This window comes from Grammomys surdaster, unplaced genomic scaffold (genome assembly GCF_004785775.1).
Source record: "Grammomys surdaster isolate TR1022 unplaced genomic scaffold, NIH_TR_1.0 725, whole genome shotgun sequence".
NCBI lineage: Eukaryota > Metazoa > Chordata > Mammalia > Rodentia > Muridae > Grammomys > Grammomys surdaster.
In genome coordinates this window covers 522,759-546,855 of record NW_021605144.1, presented here as the reverse complement: position 1 = coordinate 546,855, position 24,097 = coordinate 522,759, and the positions used below count along the sequence as shown (strand labels likewise).

The following is a 24,097-nucleotide window of genomic DNA, read 5'->3' as shown; positions in this document are numbered from 1 at the left end:
TCATGAAGGGCGTAGAGGGTGGCACACAAGGAGTTAAAAAAAAGCCCAGGCAGTTCTGTTTAAGTCATAGGGGGCTCAAGAGATCACATACAAGGAACTCATGAGGGGAGGGGTAAAGGGGTGCATGAGAGGGTCACAAGTGGATCAGGAGTCAATACACAAGATGCAGAGAGGCTCCGCAGGACCCTAAGAACAGGTGGTTAATGATTGCGGGAAGACACAGGTTTAATGCTGTAGCTGCTTATAAACAGCCTGTGTTCCTGTAATCAACCTCCATCTGCCCTCCAGTAAGAACCACAGGAATGAACTTAGGTTGTCAGGCTGGGCACTAAGCCATCTCACTGGCCCCCTATGGTGGTCCTAGATTTAGTTTTTAAAGGAATCTCTATAGAAATCTCACAGTGGCTAAATTGATGGGCAGTCCCACTGAGTTTTCCTTTCCCCTGAATCCGTACCAGCATTTACCTTCAGGTGTTTCCTCAGTGATGCCCATTTTGGCTCAGCTGGCATGGAACCCATATGTCATTTTGATTTTTATTTCCCCAATAACTAAGGATATTGAGCATCATTCTAGATATTTATTGGGTTTTTTTTAAGAGAACTGTCTGAAAAACTCACTTGTTTCATTCATTGAATTATTTGGGAGAGATTGGTGTTTATTTTTTGAGTTCTTTATATATTCTGAATGCTGGTCCCTTGTTGGATGTACAGCAGACAGAGTTCCTCCCATTCTGTGGGCTGCTCTTCTCCTCTATTTCCTTGACTTTTAGAAGTTTTTAGTTTCATTTCCTGGGAATTGAAGCTTTTTTTTTCCGGAAAGTTCTTATCAATTCCTGTATCTTAAAGTGCTTGTTTCTGGCCATTTCAAAGTTCAGAACTTACATTAAGATCTTCAATAAACTTGAAATTGACTTTTAAACATATTTTTACGGCTAAATAACTTTACTCTTCTTTATTAATAATGAGTTTTGCTAATCTTGTATTTGTGAAATTACAAATCACAAAAATCACATTGGATACACCGTAAAGAATATTTAATGCGTGGAACACATATGCCTTATCTTTTTTAGTTTTATTTTTTGTAAATAAAATTACTGAGTGAAAGACTAAAATGCTTTTAAAGGATAAAATGAGTTGGTGACCTTATTTTTTAAAGATTTTTTTAAGGCTCAGTCCTACATTCAGGAAAGTGGGAAAATATAATGCAATCTAATAGGGCCAGGGTTATATATAGCTCAGTGGGAGAGATGCATGCCACATGGCTCCATAAGAAGATAAAACAAAAACAATTTATATAACTCTTTAAAAATGGTCAATGTTGTGTGAGCAACATATTAGTCACTATAGTTTTCTTCAACTATCCATCATTTCCTTTATGTAATTCCCTACTGAACTCAACTTGTTTTTCTTATACTTTTTTCCTTCCTTCCCTCCTTTGTTCTCTACTTCATTCTTTTCTTATCCAAGGCCACCATTTAAAGATTTTCATGGAATGAATCCTTAATAACTCAGTGTATTGCTTGTAAAAATACAGCCTAGAAGTTTATGTTTCTACTTGATTCCTCAGAAATGCTATTTTTAAAAAAATCACACCAATTTTCCTTTTGCAAGATTTCTCCTTGATGATGTTGCATTAATATTTCCTTTCCCAGGCAGGCTCCAATGTGGTGGCTTTTAGCAACAACATGTTGTATGCTTCTTCCTGGACCCATACATGGCTATAAGCAAGGGGGCATCACAAATCCCGAAGCCAGTATGAACACTGTAAGTCATTCATTGAGAAAAATAAGAAATTAGTCACATTTTAGGTATAATTTGTGTATCGAGAGTTTCTCTAATGACTAAATCTGAACATCTTCTTTTGATCCTTCCCAAAACTAACTCATCTTAGAATTGAAAGCTCAATCTCACATTGTAGCAACAATCCTGGTGATCCGAGCTCTTACTTAGCTGTGGCTTTCTAAAGAAGAAGTTCAAGATTAATTTTGATAATTCCCTGTCACATATCCTTGAATTCTTTCTGAGGCTTTGTGTAATCCGCCTCCATGATTTTGTGAGGTACATCAATGTACTTTGGGGGTTTAATAAGTCAGGTTTGGTTTATGTCCAAATAATTTCATATCATCAGTGGACTTCTTGCTATGTAGGAAAGGCAGATGACACATGTCTACTCTGTGCTTTGTGTTAGTGGTCTAATCAGTAGAACACAGACACACCGTGCCATACAGTCTGTCTTTAGAGCCTAGGCCCTCAACACTATTCTGAGTAACATCATAACTCAAGCATCCACTGTGTACCTCACATGAGCAAATGTGAAACTTTGTGATAATGGTATAGACTGTGCAGCTAACCTTACTCTCTCATTGATAAATTATTTACCTCTTCCTAATGTATTATCTTGGATAAATTACTAATTGTGCTGATCTTCAGTATTCTCAATTCTAAAATATTTACAGTTCTATCACAAAGACTTCTTCACAGAATTGATGAAGTAGAGCAAGCTTATATCCTGTAACATTTGCTTCTGCTTCCATGCATGTCTGTGGATAGAGAAGTTTCTGATGGCCTTCTAACTCATCTTGTATTTCTTTATGCTTTTCTTCCTATCCAGAAGGCCTATAGGGACTATATCTAAAGCTCTGTCAGATGTTTCATATATATATATATATATATATATATATGTATATGTGTGTGTGTGAGAGAGAGAAGAGGGAAATCAAGGGGTTTTTGTTTGTTTGCTTTCCTTTTGTAATTGCCCTTGCTCTATTTAGTTAGTCATCTATCTCCTTTGCTGTGTTCCTTTCCTTTCTCTACCTAGCCTCTAATAACCACTTCCTCTTATATCTCTTTGGAGCCAAATTTGTAGAAGCTCACTTATCATCAGCCACAGTATACTTTCCAATCTCTTGTGGTTTCCCTCATTAGCCAAGTATTTCTATTTTTTGTTGCCAACACATCTTAAGAATGAACTATGAGGTTGGTAAACACTAAGCCCACAGGCATGTTTATACACTATCCTGAAGATGCTAAATGTGGAGTCATTCCAACTATATATTACCCCTTTGCATTCAGTCCCTTCCTGATACATTTCCCAAGTTGCTATAATTTCTCCTGCTATATGCTGTTGCCTAATGCATATGTTAGTGAAAGAACTATATTGTAGTGTACACATAAAAAGCAAACTGAATTGTAGGTATGTATTTTTCAGAGTGAAATTATTTCTTACTGGGGCTATCCTTATGAAATGCATGATGTTGTAACAGAGGATGGTTATATTCTTGGAACTTACCGAATTCCTCATGGGAAAGGATGCTCAAGGAACACAGGTATGATTTATTTTGCTTTGAAATCAAAATGCCTGAAATAGAAACATCTAACTACCCTGGCAGTAGCAGGATGCCTTTGCTCAAGATAGATCATGGTCCTTTTATCAGAGAAAATTCATCTCCACCTCCATTTAATTTACAAAACTCCTTAAAAATTTTTGCCATTTTAATATATATTGACTATTTGGACTTTCCTTTCTCCATGTCTTTGTCCCCCATAAAAAAATAATAAAATGAAATAAGCCCTCATCACAATAATACCTCTATAGTTTAGAAACTCAAGAGTCATCCTTGACCTCATCCTCTCCCTGGCATCCTAAATGCAGTCAGTCCTCAAAATCTTTCAGTTTGTCTCCCAAGTCTGTCAATCCTGAAATTTTTCCTTAGCTTTAATAGCATTCAAAATTCAAATAAATTCAATTTTTTATTTATTTTATTTATTTTTTATTTACATTTTCAATTTAATTAATTTAATTTTTATATATGAATATTTTGCCTGTGTATATGTCCATGTACCATGTGTGTGACCGCTGCTTCTAGAGGCCAGAAGATAGTGTCAGATCCCTTGGTCCTAGAGTTACATGTTTGTGATCTGTCTTTGTGCATGCTTGGAGTCAAATCCTGGGTCCTCTGCAAAAGCAACCAATGCTCTAATACTGAAACATCTCTGTAGCCTCCAATAAGATGCTTCTTAAGAAATAAAATAATATGAATGAAATCAGTAGTAGAGTTAGCATTTATTTTGCTGTAAAATCTTTTACATGTTTTATTTTTAATTGAACTCTTAAACCTTCCCTATGAGAGAACATTTGATATTATTTACCACTATATAAATAACAAGGAGCACATATATACATACATAGCAAGATAGATTTTGAACCAGAAAAGTCTGGCTCTAATAAACCCCTATGTGACATAATACACTATACATACTCCTCATCTCATAAATGAAGAAAGTAGGCTATAATTATGTGCCCCAGGTAAAGAGTCTCTAAAGGACTGAATCCCTAAAAGGCCAGGCTTACCCGGAGCAAAATCTCATCTCTTACCTTTGCTTATGTGTGAGTATGTCAGAAAGCAGAGTTTGCAAGAAGATTGAGGGGATCAAGGAGGAAACCCTTGTTCTCTGTTTTCCAGTTCCGAAGGCAGTTGTATATCTGCAGCATGGCTTAGCTGCATCCGCCGATAACTGGATTTGCAACCTGCCCAACAACAGCCTGGCTTTTCTTCTGGCCGATAGTGGTTATGACGTTTGGTTGGGGAACAGCCGAGGAAATACCTGGTCCAGAAAACACCTGACACTGTCACCCAAGTCACCGCAATATTGGGCCTTCAGGTAAGAGAAACCTGTTCGCGACTTATTTACAAGCATAAATTCTTCCTGGTTTCCCTTCTCTGTCCAAATGCAATCGATAGAATCTGCAAGAAGCAAACTAGAATTTCCTCACCTATCCAGGCTTTCCTTCATCTCAGAAGAAGCTCTCTAGTTAATTGCTTGTTTTTAAAGCCTTGTTTCCTTCCTGGTATGATTGACTGGGGTGAGGTAGGGTGGGGTCGGGGGTTGTATCTGTCTGTCCTGATCAAAATGTGTCTAAGTAGCAGAGAGTTGTTCCTGAAGGCTGACTTGCTTAGTCACAAGGGCGAGCCTAGCTTGTCCTCAGAACTAAGAACCATGCCACTGAGATCACTAAGGCTACTGGTTTCACTGCCTCATTTCTGTGTTCTTTCTGGAACTCAAGTAATATTTCCTATATCTCTGGGATAAATGGAACATGACTGAGCCTAGCAGAAAATTAACAGTAGGTGTTCCATCAGACTCAAGTTTCCTGACTGGGAAGATGGCAACATGGGAAGCTGTTCAGACACACAATGTTGTCACTCTCCCTCATGTAGAGCCAAAGCTGAGTATCAACGTCTGCAGGGACTGTTTGCAAACACTGCGGGTCTAACAACTACAGATCCTCCTTTCTAATTTTATCGTTCCTTTTTTTCTGGTAGCTTGGATGAGATGGCTAAATATGATCTTCCAGCTACAATCAATCTGATCTTAGAGAAAAGTGGACAGAAGCAACTCTTCTATGTGGGCCACTCGCAGGGAACCACCATAGGTGTGTTTGGGCTGGATGAAATCAGACAATGCCAAGTATTTTCTCCTGTGTTTGTGGAAAGGGTCAGGTGGTTGTTGGTTGGTTGGTTGGTTGGTTTTCTGTATAGTTTTTAGTTTCATGACTTTGAAAAAGCATTTCCTCTAGGTAGGTTCTGAAGAGTAAATAAAGCAAGAATGACTATGAGAAATTTGTCCCCAACACTGAATTTGGAGATTGATAGAACTTAGTTTGTGCTCTCAGAAAACACTAAGACCCCAGATTATTTTCTGAGGAAACAAAGATAAACATTTTCCCCTTGAGTTTCTCACAGTCAAGAGAAGGGCATTGGGGTAGAGAGATAGATGGCTCAGAGGTTAAGAGCACAGACTGCTCTTCCAGAGGTCCTGAGTTCAATTCCCAGAAACCACATGGTGGCTCATAATCATCTGTAATGAAATCTGGTGCCCTCTTCTGGCGTGCAGCATGCATGCATGTAGAAAACTGTATACTAATAAATAAATCTTAAAAAAAATAAAAGAAAAAGAAAAGAGGACACTGAAGCAAAACCACGGAATTATGAGACTGATTATATGCTACAATCAGTGAGGCTTTTCTTGTTATCAAGACCATGAATCAAGCTGGAGAGCATGATGATAGAGCCGCAAGGCATCTCGGGGCTCTCACTGCTTTCTTCCTGTTGAAAAATGCAAATATCTGAGACTACAATACCCATAGTTCTTCAATTATCATATTCAGGAAATTTTCCCAAAGGATAAAAATATCAAGTAGCACTTTAAGATTCATTTTTATGTATTTGTCTGTATAATATTTTAATGTATATGAAAGTATATATATATATATATGTACATGTGTATGTAATTGCATATGCACATAGAACATTCTCTGTAGATTGCTATCCTCATATTTAAGAAACTCAGACTCATAAAAGGAGGTAATGTATTGAGCTAGAAGCTACTGATTTAGAAGTCAAGATGATAGCTTGGCTTTATATTACACCAAGACTAAAGCCAATATGATCCCTTGTGTTTAACACGTATTCTCTATGTAATGTCACTGAACCTCCCTGCAAGAACACAAGAAAGAGCCAGTTGTACCCTTGAAAATTTTAAAAATTCCTCCCCATAAATAATCTTCACAGTTCGTTTTGTTTTCAATATAGCTAACTTTATAAGGATTTGCAATGACCAGATAATTGGAAGTCTGTGTGAGCTAATGTCTTCTTTCCCTGCAGCGTTCATAGCATTCTCTACAAATCCAGAGCTGGCTAAAAAGATTAGGCTGTTTTTCGCACTAGCTCCAGTGGTCACAGTAAAATATACTCGAAGCCCAATGAAAAAATTAACCTCCCTTTCCAGGAAAGCTGTCAAGGTATGTGAATTCCTCTAAAGTGGGAGGAACTGTAAATCTCCCTGTTTCCACAGATACCAAGAGAAAACATGTGGCATCTTTAAAACAGTTAGTGGTGGAAATGGTGATTAAGGTTCCATGGAGGTCTGCTGATGACCTGTCCTATCAGTGAGCTCGGGAAACTTGTCCTGATGCCTCCTGCTCTAGGGTCTTTATCAGAACATCTCTCCAGCATTACCTCCCAATCACAGCTAAAGTGAGACCTAACTTGGTATTTCTGAAGAATCCTATTCCGGTTCCAACTTCAGTTCCTCTTTCCCACATCTTCAGTACCTGTCATGTGCAGCACTTTGATAAAGGGTTTTCTAAGTAGAGTGAAGTAACTCCCCATGGTTTTGAGAAGTGTTTTGCTGGTGATGGCCAAGCATTTCTTTTGCATGCATTTGAAGATTGCTTATACACCCTTTTTTTTTTTTGAGAAACATCTATGTAATACTATGCCACATTTAATTGCATTTTTTATGTCACTAAGCTGAATCCCTGGTATATTTTGATTGTCAACCACATCAGATGTGTAATTTACAAATATTTTCTCCCTTTCTATGTGGCCATTTGTTGTTACCTTTGCTATTCAGAAGCCTCTTAGTTTTATAAAATCCTATTTAACTACTTTTGGTTTTGTTTCTGTATTAGTCAGAGTTTTACTGCTGTGAACAGACATCATTACCAAGGCAACTCTGACTACAGGTTCAGAGGTTCAGTTTATTATCATCAAGGCAGGAGCATGGGAGCATCCAGACAAATGTGGGGCTGGAGGGGCTGAGAGTTCTATATCTTCATCTAAAAGCAGACATAAGAAGACTGGCTTCCAGGCATCTAGGAAACGGTCTTAAAGACCATGCCCACGGTGACACACTTCCAACAAGGCTGCACCTACTACAAGGCCACACCCCCAACAGTGCCACTCCCTGGGCCAAGCATATTCAAACCACCACAGTTTCCAGTGATGTGGGGATCTTATTTTTAAATCCTTTGTTAATTCTAACTTCCTAAAACATGTTTCCTACACTTTCTTCTGAGAGTTTTGGGGTTTGCATGCACACTTTATCTGTTTTCAGTTAATTTTTCTGTACAGTAAGAGAACTAGCTTCTGTTTCCTGCACGTGAACATCCAGTCTTTGCATCATGACTTATTAAAAAGACTGCTCTTTCCCAGTGAGTGTTCCTAGGCCATATGGCTGTCACATGTGGTGTTATTTCTAGTCTCTCCAGATTCTCTCCCATTGGCCTGTGAGTTTGTTATCTCAAGGCCATGACATCACTATTCATGTGGCTTTGTATAACATCCCCAAATCAGGTAGTATGTCTCCAACTTGTTTTTTCTCTCAATATTGTTCTAGCTGTTTAACTGTTCAGGTTTCCATATGAACTCTGGGATGTTTTTAGTTTTCTATGAAAATAGGATGGTTATTTTGATAAGGATTACATATCAATTATTTTTAATAGGGTCTTTTAATATGTGCAAATGGCATGTCTAGTTTTTATGTCCTCTTTGATTGCTTTTTATCTGCTTTACGTGTTTCATTGTAGAAAGTTTTTCCTGCTAGTTAGTATATTCTAAGATATTTTATTTTTATAGCTATCCTAAATGAGACTGCTTTCTTTATTTCCTTTTTAGAATAATTTTTACTAGAATGTAGAAAAGCTACTGATGTCCACACATTGATTTTATGTCGAGTTCATTTATTAGCACTAATAGTTTTTCTTTCCTTCTTTCGTTTTTATTATTTTTAATTTTTTTTTACAGTTCAGACTTTATTCCCCTCCTGGTCCACCCTCTGACTGTTCCACATCCCATACCTCCTCCCCCACCCCCCACCACTGTCTCCAAGAGAATGTCCTCACCCTCCCCACCCTACCAGACCTCCCTATTCCCTGGGGCTCCAGGTCTCCCAAGGGTTAAGTGCATCTTGTCTGAGTCCAGACCTGGCAGTCCACTGCTGTATATGTGTTGGGGGCCTCATATCTGCTGGTGTATGCTGCCTGGTTGTTGGCTCAGTGTCTGAGAGATCACAGGGATCCAGGTTAGTTGAGACTGCTGGTCTTCCTCTAAGGTCACTCTTTTTCTCAGCTTCTTTCAGCTTTTCCCTAATTCAGCCACAGGGGTCAGCAGCTTCTGTCCATTGATTGGGTGTGAATATCTTCATCTGACTTAGTTTTGTGGCAGTCTGTGATATTTTCTATACATATGATCATACCATATGCAAATGATGACAAGTTGAATTTCCTCTTTCAAAGTTGTAGAAATGATCAGGTATGACCTCAGAAGTCTGGACTGTGAGGCAGGGGGATGGTAAGTTTAAGGCCAACCTTGGCTACAGAATGAATTTGAGTTCAGGAGATGGATAGTAAGTAGATAGATGACGCCCTTTGCTTCTTCGCCATGCCTTATTGCTCTGTTGAGGACTTTCAGTCCTGGTTTATATATCGTGATGACAGTAGACAATCATCTTGTTTCCGATCCTAGAGAGCTTGTAGGTTTCCTCATTTACGATGATGCTAGCTGTGGGGTAATTGTGTGTTGATTTGATTATGTTGGACATACATCCCTCTCATGATAATTTGTTCATAGTTTTTATCATGAAAGAATGTTTAAGTATGTCCAAAAATTACTGGATCTAGTCAGGTGATAACATGCTGTTGTAATTTATTATTAGAAGGGGATGTATGACATGAACTGTGTGTGGGTTGGTTCTCTTCTTCCAATATGACATGTGTTCCAGGGATCAAATTCAGATCACCAGGCTTAAACAAGTGCCCTTACCTGCTGAAATATCTCACCAGACCAATATGACTGTTTGGTGTTATTATTTCTGTTGTTGTTGCTGCTGCTGCTGCTGCTGCTGCTGCTGTCTTCCATCCTGTTAATCTGTCACATCATACCTTTTCATTTGCATATTTTGACTCTTGCTAATTTTGATGAATGATAGTTTATTGGAATAAATCATCTTTTCCTTATGTTATATTTGATATACAGGGTTTTGTATTAGGCATATTATTATCTTTTCATCAGAGATATTTATCTGTAATTTTCTGATTTTGTTGTTTCCTTGTTTGGGTGTCATGATAGTATTGGCTTCACAGAATAAATTTGGAAGACCTCCTTCTTTTTCAATTTGAATGCTTTTAGAGATTTTGGTATTAATTCTTCTAAAATTGCTTAGATGCATTCAACAATGATGCCACTGTCCATGAGCTTTTCTTTGATGAGAAAGATTGTTCTTTATCAGTTCATTATTATTAACTTTTATTAACCCATTCAGGTTTCTATTTATTATTCTGTATTGGCTAGGCATATGTATCAATGAACTCACTCATTTCTTCTAGGGTCTAAGTGTTGGGCATCTTGTTGTTTGTAGGTGTCGGTGCTGGGAAACAAACACAGGTGCTTCACAAGAGCAGCAAGTGCTAATAAGCACTGAGCCATCTCTCCAGCCCAGGATTTTTAACTTTTAAAGATTCATAGAGGTTTTAGTTGTACCTACCATACGATCTGATTTGGAAAATGTTCTGTATACTGACTTATTGTCAGCACTTGCTCTTGGAATTGTTCCATTGTTCTTATTAAATTTAGTTCAATCCACTTAAGGACAGGTCTAAGGATAGAGTCACATAGAATTAGGCTCTTGTTGTGTATCTGCCTCATGAATTTATGACTGTGGGTAAGCTATTCAATCCTCCTAAACTGTGCTTTTTCAAATTTATATAGAACTTGCCACACTGCGATATTCATTGAGATAATGTAGGTAAGCATCATTCCTGGTCAATAACATGAGCAACACACATTGCATAAGATTGTTAACATATTAATCAAGCTTATTTTAGAGTTCAGTGCAGAGCACTTGGTGTTTGTTTACTGTTGTTCCCTTCCACTCTCCTCCCTTCCTCTGGGCATTTATTTCTTTGTATTGTTATCTCTCTACTTGCTTTTTAATCTGCAGGTTACACTGAGCCTTTACTTTTAACTTTCTCTGATTTACTCAATTGTTATTATTTTTGTTTCTTAAAAATAAAAGCTTGGGACTCAGATAAGTGGAGCAACCTTTCTCAGATCATTCTGTGAATGGGTGCTAAAGCTAAACCTCAATATTACTATTATTGGGCAACTAAAAGAAAGTGATGGTTTTGGTTGTGTGTAGTGGGTTTCCCTGCTGTTTGGATGGTAGTAGTGTTTTGTGTGGACCTATCTAGCTTTAAACTTGCTATACAAATCAGGCATCTGATCTGTGGCAATCCTCTTGCCTCTGCCTCTGCCTCCGAGGTGTAGGAAACATAGGCATACCTTGCCAAACCTAGCTTCATGACATTTTCAATGTCAGACAGAAAAACCCAGGCATAGATACTTTCCCAGCTGAGTAGATCATTGGAAAAGTAATGCAACCAATGTTCTGTTAGGCAAGCCATATATTCATATTAATACAGTGTGTAGCACTTGTCAAGCTGGTAGAATCATTGAAATTACATAAAGAAGCATCATATCTGTTTTGCTCACAGCCACAAAATGGAGAGGTGTCTTTTTTTTTCAACAAAACAAAAATGGCTCAATTCTCAAAAAGATACAAAGGTTCTTACAGGAACCTGTGTGCCTATTACCATGTGACAAACATGCTCTGTCCAGGAACAAGCTGATTGCCTGTGCACAGTAATGTGACCCTCTTTAAAGGAGCCCTGAACTTCAGCACTGCTATACTCCACTCTCCTTAGGTCAGGATGATGGGGTAACTCTTTGTCCTTGGGTAATGTATAGTGATGGACACAGGAGTGGAGTGAACTTGAGACTCCCACGCTGTTTCTCCCTGCATTTGGGAAAGCTGACTATCAGAACAAAGAACAAGGGCCTGTGACGTAAACATGGCCTCTTTATTAATGTATTTTTGTAGCTGACTATATGAACATACTGGCTGCTTCATGTCATGTGCATTTTCCCCAGGTATGGACTGTATGGAAATAGTATTGATAAACAGAAAGTAAAAGCATGAAGTTAATCAGATTAGATATGCTTTGTAGTTGAATGACTTATTCCCACGGGAATTTAGGTTTCCACACATAGAACACTGAATAGGTGTCAGTATTCTTTAGAAGCATAAGTTCACAGTGTGATTACATGTTGCCATGATTATTAAATTACAACGGGGACAGTTACATAGAGTTACAGTTTGATGAGTAGAGTAATTGCTAGAATTTTTTAGTAATTAGGACAAAATGAAGAACAGGGCTGAATAAATTAGCTGACTTTTTCAATGACCTATTATTGCTTTCTGACCTGCAGAATTGAGAAGCTTGAACTTAATTGAATGTCATTTTTCCCCGCATTCCCCTCTTCCTCTTATTCCTACTTCCCCCATCTTATTACGCTTTCTCTCTCCTCTCCTCATCTCTCCTACTTCTCTTCTCTTTTTCCTTTTCTCTGTTTTCTTCATTTTTGATAGAAAACGTATGCTAATTAAATCATGGTGAGATATATATATATATATATATATATATATATATATATATATAAAGTTTCATAGATTAGTAAATGTTTTACTAAACAGGAATTCCTTCCAATTCTATAATACAAAATATCTTCAAATTCAGAACCAAAGTAAGTTATGCCACATAGGAATTTACTGGCTCTAGTTTACCAAAGAAAGGATAAAAGCTTATAGTGCATTCCTGCAATAAAAATAAACATGCATTATTCTTGTTTAGTTGTTGTCATAATGGTCAGTTAATAAAAGAGTTCAGAAAAAAATCTGTGACAATTTTTATAGTAAATGGTTGTTTCTGAAACTTCTAAGAAAAAACGTGATCTTTCACCTCCCCTGTAACTTGTTACGCCAATAATATGAAATTCACTCTGATGAAATTAAAGCAAGATTTGATGAATATACATGAGGATTCAATATTTTTTCATGTTGTAATGTGATAGATTTTTAGAATTCAAAAGATGTTTTCAACATATTTGAGTCCTTGCCTGAAATTTCATCAGTATAGGTGCAGTGCTTGGGATGAAGCTTTTGTTTCTGAGACTGCAGTAAAGGATCGTGAAGGGAAAACCTGGCTGCCTGTCTCAGTTACCACTTAGGTCAAATGTATTGTTCTGAAACTATTTGCTAGTTTCTAAGAACTTCATTAGATAGTCTTCAAATACAAACTATCACCTTTACACTGATTCTGCTTAGGAGGTGACAATTTTTCCATTTTACAGTTATAAAAATTTAGACAAACAAGGACTAAATTCTTCTCCGGTTATAAGAAGGAGAATCTAAAACCATGTAGAAATGTTTTACCAATCTCTGTGCAGGCTATTCTCTAAGTGAACATGCCCAAAACATCCCAATGAATGAGTCTCATGAAAACTTTCAGGGCAGTAGGAGTATTACAAAGATAAAATTTCACAAGCCTTGTGGTTTCACACAGGACCAGTACTGTTACTGCCCATGCGGTCCTTGCCTGGATGGACAAAGGTTCTCTGCTCCTGACATTCATTAACTATGGCATTTAGTGATGTTCTACGCCCATCTTTCAGGTATTGTTTGGTGACAAAATGTTCTCCACTCATACGTGGCTTGAACAATTCATTGCTACCAAAGTGTGCAACCGAAAGTTATTCCGTCAGATATGCAGCAACTTACTGTTTTCTCTAAGTGGATTTGATCCCCAAAACTTAAACATGGTAGGTATAAATAATCACTTCCTGAAAACCAAAGATTTTGTTGTAAAAGAGTTGAGAGTTCACTTTGGATTTTATGTAAACCATATTAGATGGCTTCTGTTTTGTCTTTTGAAGTGTAGTTAGCGTCTTCATGGCTCTGGTCAGGATTGAGAGTTGACTACCATATATAAAAACAACTGGAAAAAAATGGCTTGCTCACATAGCTTCAAATTCTTGCTGTGGCTAAAGTTACACCAATAAAAAATCTCATTATATTCATTAGAATTCTGTTTATTTCAGACCTGCTAAAGTGGAATCTCAGGGAGTTATTCCAGAATCTGCAATTTGCATGGGTTTTTTAAAAATAAATATTCCACATCCATGAGCAATTTGGAAATTCTTATCACCCCTCCACTAACTGAAAGAGATAATTTGTCTTTTCAGTAACAGCTACAAGCTTAGCATTAAGGGTGCTGAGTTGAGTGGTTACTCTTCCTTTTTCTAGCATATCTGGTCTCCTTTCCTTTCAGAATATAAGTAGCTAATTTGATGGGCAAAGAAGGGAAAGTTCAGCAGTTACTCTTCACATTCCAGCTAGACATGGACTGTTTGAAACCAGAGGTACCACACAGCAGAAGATGGTCTCCATCTATCTGATAGACTGCTGCCAAGAGTCTGTTTTCTCTATATTTTGTAGATAGGAGGTTCTCTCTAAGTTGCCCAGGCTGGCCTTGAACTCACTATGTAGCCCAGTTGAGCCTTGAATTCATCATACTTCCGTCTCAGCCTCCTGAGTATTTATGATTACGGGGCTGCTTGTCAGGGTCTAGGATTTTTATAAAAGGCTTGTTTTATGTAAAGTATGTCTGAACCACTGCCTTTCCATATTCTCAAGTCAATTCTCCAGTGGAACTGTGCTTGCTAATCTAGGGATCTAAGAATGTCATGTAGATTAAAACATGTCACATAGGCTGAGCTAAGCAAGTTGGCCCAAATGTCTGATAAAGAGTTAATAAAAAAATACCCCTGACTATAGAGGCCATATTTGGCCAAATCCTTTTTTGACTGTTGACTAAGGACTAGATTATAGGATATTGTAACATCAGGAAGAACAGAGCACACACACAGTGTTAGTTGTACACACTGCAGTTTTGTGGAACTTCAAAATAATAACTACTACTTCTTATCCCAATGTTATGAATTCAATTTATGATTTTTGCTTTTTTTCAGTAGCTTTGGATTAATCATAAATAGATGTATTTTTGAAAACTGTTTAAATTTTTTTAATGCTCACACTGGTAGAAAAGTAATTTTTATATTTAAAAATGAACTCAAAAGTATGAAAGGAAATATCTTATCTGGAATAAGTCTAGCTATATTAGAGGACTTTCATCCTACAAATACCAAAGGATTCACAAAATATTTGATCCATTTTTAAAATCTAGTAATGACTTGAAACACGTTGTTACCAAAATGCTTTGTGAACAAAGCTTTCAATTTATTTTTTCATATTTATATATTTTCATTTATGTGTATGTTTGGTACCTTGTGCACCATGTGTTTGGAGAGGCTAGAAGAGGACACCAGATCCCCCTGGGACTGGCATTATACACAGTTGTGAGCTATCATTTGGGTGCTGGGAATTGAACCTACATCCTCAGCAAGAGCAGTCAGTGCTCTTAACCACTGAGTCATTCCTCCAACCCCTTGAAGCTTTATTTCAATGTCCTTTTATATAAATTTTATATAAATTTTATGTAAATTTATATAAATTTCAATGTCCTTATATATAAAGAAGAGGCCCATTGTAGTTTTTAACACTGTGTCTGTATGAGTCCAAAAGGAAAAGTTACATAGCCTTCTGCATTCAGCTAGTTAGATACCCTCTGTGAACTGAAGGGAACCACTATCCAGGACAGAAACAAGCCATGGAGGAGAGTATTCTAGTGATAGGTTCTTTGGTTAATATTTCCACAGAGATGAAGAATATGTTTTCCCTAAAAATAATAATTGTTATGTCTATTCATGTGTTATGAGTAGCCTCAAGATGAGAAATAATCTCTTTACAGAGTCGCTTGGATGTTTATATGGCACAGAGTCCTGCAGGAACATCGGTTCAGAACATGCTGCACTGGGCCCAGGTACTCTTACTCTTACTCTCTCTCTCTGTCTCTCCCTCCCTCCCTCCCTCCCTCCCTCCCTCCCTCCCACCGCCCTTCTCTCTCTTGTAGTACCAGAGAGCTCCATGCAGGTTGTGCATGGACCTATCTAGCATGGAGATGCTTCCAGAATCAACACCGAAGACTCCTCCTTTTGATTACCTTTGCTCCCAATCTATTCTCCTTGTCTTCAGTGCCCAGGTTTAGAGCCTGATTCCCATGTATTCTAACTGAGTTCCTGTCCTTAGGCTCCTTCCTTAACCTGTTTGGGGAAGGCTTTTATTTCTTCTTCTGGGATATCATTACGTTTGAAACAACTTTATGTAAAACAATACAGCATATTCCAGAAAGACCTGTTCATCTTCCAGTTAGCCCATGGGGCATTTCGGAGTGCAGAAAGAGTGATTTGTTCTGAACAAATGAAATTCTAGGGAGGGATTAAAATAGAGGAATAGTTTGTAGTTACAATTTCATTTGATAAGATTACTCAATATCAGGTAAGCTCAAGATAAATTGGGTTCAATTAAGTTGCATAACTTTCTGAGCATGTGTATGACTGTATATTAATTCTTTTATGTAACATTGTCTTTATCAGTAATTTTTATTTTTTATCAATAATTTCAGTCCCATCACTTTAAAGTTAAACAAAATTAGCATAATCCCATCTATCTGTATATGAGAGGGAATGAGAGAGTAATTTGCATTTTAACATATATACTAATATCTTATGACCTACTTTATTTTTTTCATTTTTAATTTATTTACACTTCAGATGTCATCCCCTTTCCCTATTTCCCCTCCCTAGAAACCCCCATCCCTTCGCCCCTCCTCCTTTTTCCTTTTATACCATTTTAATTACCTGCAGGTATTAAGGTATGACCCACTTTAAAGGTGAAAGTGGGAATCAATTACAGGTAGTATGAAAAACACTGGCGATTTCTGCAAAGCTTATGGAGATAGACTTTGCGTTCCTGTGAGTAAAGGCTGGTCTGCTACTGATGAGGACATGGGTACAACCCATGGGGTCCTGTTCTCTCAGAAAACCCAAGTTCACAGTTCTTGAGCACTTACTGTATGCTCTTCTTGCTCTTCATACACGATTTCCTTCATCTTGCTGGATTCTTTTGAAAATGTTTCCCTTAAGGCAGTTGCATCTCATTCTACAAATGTTGCAGCTGACGCCTTTTGCTTCTCTCTCTCTCTCTCTCTCTCTCTCTCTCTCTCTCTCTCTCTCTGTCTCTCAGAGTCTCTTGACTTTTGCAAAAATAAGGAATGACTAATGATGGGGATAGAGCATTTGTTTCAACTATATCCAGACAGTGAAAGCAAGGGTGATGATGCTCACCTCTCTAAAGCACTGGTTGAATATCTCTAATCCATCACTTACATTGAAAAATCTTAGATTCTGGAGCAGGTTGGATTGGGGGTTTTCAAATTAGTCATGCTCAGTTGATAAAATTCATGTAAATATTCCAAAATTATATATATATATATATATATATATATATATATATATATATATATAAAATCTTTTATATTAAGACTGTGAAATTAAGAACACAACTGGTCCCAAGCATTTTAAACCAAAACATACTTGATTTGTAGTGAGTCAGTAAAAAGTGTTCTGTTGCACATTGCCAGGGACTGAGTGACTTATATACATCTTCCTAGTTAATCTTACAGTCCAGGCAGATGTAGCCTTCTTTCACACCTCACAGATATCTTGCCCTATATAAGAGATTGGGTCATGATTCAAGCCTGGGGATAAAGAATCTTATTAGATTCCAGGACTCTAAAATTCTAAAAAAAAAAACAAAACCACTCTGTTGCCTCACACTGCTTAAAATGTGTGGAAATTTTTTTTTTGTTTTTTGTTTTTTGAGACAGGATTTAATAACACATACACCATATATATATGTTTGTGTGTGTGTGTGTATTTCATAACTATACATATGACATTTATAGCAAATATAATACTGCTATAGTACACTATAGTATTTATACTATTATATGTATAATATGTATATATACATATATAATGTTATGGAAGTAAAAATTATAAAGTAAAATGATTAAAACTATGAGTGGAGACAACATAAGGAAAAGGAATTCTTCTGAAGATAATTAAATTTAGTGCTTCATATAAATGTGGATTTATCTCCCTCCTTAATTCAACAGGGGCAACAGGTGGCAAATAACAGAATCAAGGAAAGTGTAATTGTCTGAATACTTCTACTCATATATTTGAAGTCTGAATACCAAGATGTAAAGGCAGCCAATCCCACTGCCTCCAGAGCTTAGCTCACAGATATTGCTCACAGCATGACACATTGCTTGGTCCTGCCCAGAAGTGTCAAGCAGTCCACATTTGCTGAATAGTCTCCTAATAATGATAAGCATGTTTAATAAATAGGGAATACACTCATGATAGCACTTGCCGGTAGATAGTAAAGTGGCAAGTTGTTTAATAACAGCCATACTTATTTTTAGTGTTGGAAATTACGGCCAAAATTTCTATAAACATATGCAGATATAAATTCCTGAAATCCGATGTGTAATGTAGCATTTGATAGTATCGTTATCTGCAGATTTTCACTGAAAAGATATATTTGGGGCAGGGCCTAATAGGTTCTATAGGTTCCATGAAGCAGTACCCACTTTTGTTATTTGATTAATGTTCTGATGAGTGGAGATGATAGCAGCTTTCTCTGTGTATTTCTTGCTCACTAATTTTAAATGCACATTGTCTTCTTATGTCATATTAATGTGTTTTATTTTTATTTGTGTTTTATCTCAGACTGTCAATTCTGGTCAACTCCAAGCTTTTGACTGGGGCAATCCTGACCAGAACATGATGCACTTTAACCAGGTAACTAATACCAATGCTGATCTCAGTCAGTGGCACCCTGAAGTGACCCTGTGAGAACAGCCTCCTCTCGAATATTTATATGCTATTCCCCCCCTCCCCGCTTTGACAGGCACGCTCATTGCTGCTGGCATGTGTTGCCTCCTGGGTCTTACCAGAGCTGAGTCATTGTTTCTAATCCTCCCAATGGTCATTTGGGGTACATTTTATTGCCCTCATTTTACTAGAGACTTAAGGAAGTACATTGCCAAATAACTAGACAATGGCCCGTGGATTTCTGGATCTCAAATGTACTTCTCTATTTTTTCTTTCACTATTCATTCCTTTGCAGGAAAACAAAACAAAACAATACAAGTACTCTTAATACTTCATCAACACTGTTTTTTTTAATTTTTAAATTACTTTTTCTTTTTTTTGTTTTTTTTGTTTTTTGTTTTTTACAATTGAGTCATTACCTTGCTCCTGGTCTGCCCTCCCACAGCTCATCATCCCATTCCTCCTCCTCCCTATCTCTGAGAGGATACACACACACACACACACACACACACACACACACACACACACTACCCTTTCCAGGCCTCCCCACTCTCTGGGGCCTTAAGTCTCTCAAAGGTTAGGCTTTTGTCTTCTCCCACCGAGGTCATTGCAGGCAGTCCCCTGCTGTACATATGTTAAGGGCCTCCAACCAGCTCTTGTATGCTGCCTGGTTGGTGGCTCAGTGTCTGAGAGATCTCAGGGGTCCAGGATAGTTGAGACTGCTGGTCTTCTTATGAGGTTGCCTTCCTCCTTTCCAGCCTTTCTTTAATTCAATCACAGAAGTTCCCAACTTTAGGCCATTGGCTGGGTGTAAGTATCTGAGTCTAAGTCAGCTGTTGGGCCTCTTAGAGGACAGCCATGCTAGACTCATGTCTGTAAGCACACTATAACATCAGGTAGAATTTAGAAACATGACCCCCATTTCTAAAACAGGTTTTATCTAATAAAACTAGCATTGTTCTAACAGTTCCTTATGATGAGCTTCATTACTTTAAAAAACCGAGGAGTACACATGGAGGGACCCATGGCTCCAGCTACATATGTAACAGAAGATAGCCTTGTCAGACATCAATGTGAGGAGAGACCCTGGGAAGGCTCAATGTCCCAGTGTAGGGGAATTCGAGGGCAGGGAAGTGGGAGTGAGTGGGTGGGTGGCCCGGTAAGTGAGGGAACACCCTCATAGAAGCAGAGGGAAAGGGGATGAGATAAGAGGTTTCTGGGGTGAGGTGCGACCGGGAAAGGGGATAACATCTGAAATATATATAAAGAAAATATCCAATAAAATATTTTAAAAACTAAAAACCCAATATATGGATTTTAAGATACACCAATCAGATAATGCCATCTTTAAGGAGAACTGGCACTATAGGGTGGGTAACATAATATTAAGATATTTCTTGACATCTTCTATTGGTGTCTTCTAAATGGTGAATTTAGTGAATACCTTACACTAAAAACTGCATGTTTTCTTGGTTACTGTTAACTTTTTTCTAATTATGTTGGGCAACACAATCATTGATTTGGCTGCCTGATGGCTGACTGAGCTAAAACATAAAACGTTGTCATCATCTATTCAAAACTTCAGAGAATAAATAATTCAAATAGAGAAATTAATATTTTTAATGTTTTGAAATATTTTTAATGTTTCAAAAAAGTGGTCCTCCCAACTGCTATAGTGGAATTTGCATGGGTTTGGTACAGGAGCAGATACCAGACACACAAAGAACAACACTTTTCTCTGTTAATGACTGTCTTTCTTGATCCACCAAGTTTATGGTTGCTTTAGGAAGAGCATTTTAGATGCTGACCTCATCTTATGAGCTAGGAACCTTGGATGAAAGTGGGGTCAGAGCTATCAAGTTCACTTCTGTATTTACAAATGGAAGGAAAATTATGCATACATGGTGAGTGAGGTTCAGATATGGTCCCTTACTTGAAACTTTTGGTGGAGACCCAAACAGAAGATGAACTCTGCATATTTAAAAGGCAGTAGCCTTAGTTATAACTACACTTAATGACACCATAAATTCTATTGGTTTAATTACTGACATAAATCACTAGGAATCCTACATTGCTAAGGAAGTATGATGTCTAAATAATTTATGATTTCTCACTATTAACTTAAATATTAGCTAAGAAGTCCTGGAAGAAGTTACCAGATATCATTTAAAGATGAATTTTAACATTTATTTTTGATTTGTCATCTTCTCAATGCCTAAGTTCTTAGCAGAGTAATAGTGTCACTGGAGTAATGGAATTCAAGCTTCAGGGATGTTGGACTGACTTTGATCCTGAAAGCTTGCCTGTGTCTGTTGATGTTTTCATGTTGCTTTGGTTTTCTTCGAACTTTGTTAAGCTTTATTTTGGCAGCTAAGTATTTGTCGTTTGTATGTTGCTACTAAGAAAACCCCAATCAGAAAAACCAGCTCCATTCTTTCCCTAGTTACTCTTTACATGTGGGACACAGTTCTAGGCTTTCTGGATCCTTCTACATCCCCTCCCTGCTTCACACACTACACAGGCTAATCTGCATTCACTTCCTTCTCTGCCTTCTGTGTTGCTCTATCAGAACTGCTAATTTTCCTTTACCACTTTCCAAGACCTCCCACTGATAGATGAGAGAGATAATATACTTTTAACATTTGAAAACATAGACTCTCACACTCACTCCCATCAACAAAAGTGAGATCGACCTGAGTATCAGTTTTTGAAGAGAACTTGAGACACACATTCTCCTTGTATTGTGCTAAAAGAGCTTCTGTGGGTCCTTGAGGTCTTTGCTTTTGATCGTGTTACCTCAGTACGAGAAGTAGTGTGCTCATGGTAAAGATGCCATGAAAGCTATAATGAGGGTTCTTTTTCTGGCTTGAAGATAGCTGTCTTCTTAATGTGTGCTCATGTGGTCTTTACTCTGTGTATGTTACTGAAAATGAAAGAAGGGGAGGGAGAGAGGGAGGAAAGTAGGAAGGGTATGAGGGAAGGAAGGAAGGAGGGAGAGTTTTTTCTTATGACCAACTGTTGTGTAGAGTTAGAAGGAGATAAATGTTTGAAACAACATTTAACCTTAATTATGCTTACATTAGAGATTAGTGACTCAACTTTTGATTTGAAGGAGAACAAACTTCATTCTACCTCGTGGATAATCAGAAACCATTTACAGTGGTTATTCATTTGCAAGTAGAAGAAACTAAGTCCCTTTTAGGAAAAAAAGAAACTCTGGTTTTCTACAGTATCTTCAGATCTTCTCCATCCTGTCTTTGCAGCTCATGCTCAGTTTGGCTCAGGGACTATTTCCACTTGTTGCTCTTTCCGAAATAGTGCTCACATGGCTCTTGCCATTTCAAAACCAAAAGGAAGACCACATTTTCTGCATAACTAAAGAACAATGTGGCAGAAAATTGTCTGGACCAGTTTTATAGCTGTGCCCAGATGCTGCTGAGTCACTGTGGTGCGTCTTCTTGCTCCAAGTACTCCAACTGGGGTACTTGGCCATTTAGATCAAGGTGTGTACTAGATCATTGAGATGAGGAATGTGTAAGGGAAAGCTTGCTGCAAGTTTAGTACTATACCACATTCTTTCTGTGTACAGATCAATCCCTTTAATTATTCTTCAAGCGTTGGCATTAATGTACTGGTATAGATGCTCTCTGAAAAGCCTCCTGATACACAAGTGTCAAAAAAAAGCCACTGAGCCCAGATTTCTGCATATGAGAGAAATGTTTATCTTGAAATGTACATACTCTCAGGTCATTTTTTTTTATCAGAAAGAAACCCCTGAATTTTAGAGAAACACTCTTCCTCAAGTATCTGCCCCAAAGTGCAAGTCAGGAGTATAAAGGTTGTTCTTTATTTCCATAATGCATTATTGTGTGAATACATTTTCTTTGATTCCTGGCTATATCATGGTAGGGAGGCTTTCCTCTGCTGGATGCTTCTGTCATGATGCACTGCCTCATAACAGACCTAAAAGCAAACAAGGCATACAAACAAATACTGCAATCTATGAAAGAGTACAGACGTGTCTTTCTTATTTATAGGAGTTATTCTATGATATTTTTTCACAACGATGTAGAACTGACTATAAAAAAATATTTGTGTTTATACATCATTAACAACCTGAAAAATTAGCTCAACATCTAATGTTGTTCTCCCTTTTCCTTGCCCCCTCCCACTTTCTTTCCTCCCACTTCCTTTAGCTTACACCTCCTGTATACAACATCACTAAGATGCGTGTCCCAACAGCAATGTGGAGTGGAGGACAGGATATTGTGGCAGATGATAAGGACACTAAAAATCTGCTCCCTAAAGTTGCCAACCTTATCTACTACAAGGACATTCCACACTACAATCATATGGATTTTTACCTTGGACAGGATGCTCCCCAGGAAGTTTACCAAGACCTAATTAGAATGATGGATGAATCTTTGCAAAATTAAAGGCACTCTATTTCTGTAAGCAGGTGGGTGTCTTCCAGTAATAATAAGATAGACCCTAGAGTGGTATCTCAGTAATTCTCAAATTGTATTATTCCTTCTTTTTTGTGATGGAAGAGAACGGAGTGTTCTTTGTAGTCAACAGCATTTGCAAAGTTAACAGATGCCGTACCCCTGGCTAAGTAATTCTATTTGGCAACGGAAAGGTGATGGAATATGATTACTTCCTTGCATTATAAGACACAGCATTATGCATAAGAATTCTAAAGCAAGAGCTACTTCTATTGGTTTGAGACAAACAGATGTAATGAGGAAGTTCACCTAAGCAAAGAACAGTGAATGACTTCTCAGAGCCGAGGATGATCTCTAGCCAATAACCAGCAAACATCAGGACCTTCAACCAATCTACAGCCGCAAGAAAATAAATTTTCCCACAACTCTGCTTGAGTGTGGAAGCCCATTATGTTGTGTTCAAGCTTCCCATTGTGAAAGCAGCCTGTGAAATCCGGGGCAGGAGCCTCAAGCTCTAACAGGCCTATATTCCTGAACTCCAACACAAGTAGCATAATAAATATGTTCAGTTTTAAATTGTCAACTTTATTCTAATCTGTTGTTGGCAATAATAAGTTATCAACCATTAAGATAGAGCAAGTATATATTAAATGTAATATTTGATACCATAATTTAAAGCATTACAATCTTATAATTATGTAATACTGTATTATACGTAACAATACATTTATTGCAATATATTATATGTTGTTTTGTAATTTCTTGAAAACTTGATATAACCTCATTTTGATGTCACCTGATAATCTTTGATGTAATTCTCTTCCTTGACCATTCAGTTTTAGGTTATTAATGACTGAATCCTTCAGCATGTATTTAGTTGAAAAAGTCTTTCTGCTTTTGTTTTTAGAAGAATTTTTTTCCTGAGAATGGAATCTACATCCCTATGTTTAAATTATGTTGTTATTTTTCAATCTGTTTTTAATTTTATGCTTCTTTCACACATTACATCTCCACAAGTTTCCCCTCCCTCCACTCTTCCTACTCGCTCCCTCTATCTCTCCTCTCCCCCAGGACAACTCCTCCTAACTCCTCTTCCTCTTCCTCCTCCTCCTC

The 24,097-nt window shown here is 37.6% G+C and overlaps 1 protein-coding gene across 2 annotated transcripts; it reads left to right on the top strand.

Moving 5' to 3' along the window:
• The first annotated feature begins 1,662 nt into the window (after positions 1 to 1,662).
• Lipk (lipase family member K) lies at positions 1,663 to 22,975 on the top strand. 2 transcript variants are annotated; one of them, XM_028782293.1, is made up of 9 exons: positions 1,663 to 1,764; positions 3,209 to 3,326; positions 4,464 to 4,662; positions 5,325 to 5,434; positions 6,666 to 6,802; positions 13,353 to 13,499; positions 15,548 to 15,619; positions 18,435 to 18,506; positions 22,736 to 22,975. In XM_028782293.1, the coding sequence occupies exons 1-9, from the start codon at positions 1,663 to 1,665 to the stop codon at positions 22,973 to 22,975; spliced, it is 1,197 nt and encodes a 398-aa protein (XP_028638126.1). The 2 variants fall into 2 exon arrangements, with proteins under 2 accessions (XP_028638126.1, XP_028638125.1); XM_028782292.1 differs by having other exon boundaries at positions 3,194 to 3,326.
• The last annotated feature ends 1,122 nt before the right edge of the window (positions 22,976 to 24,097 follow it).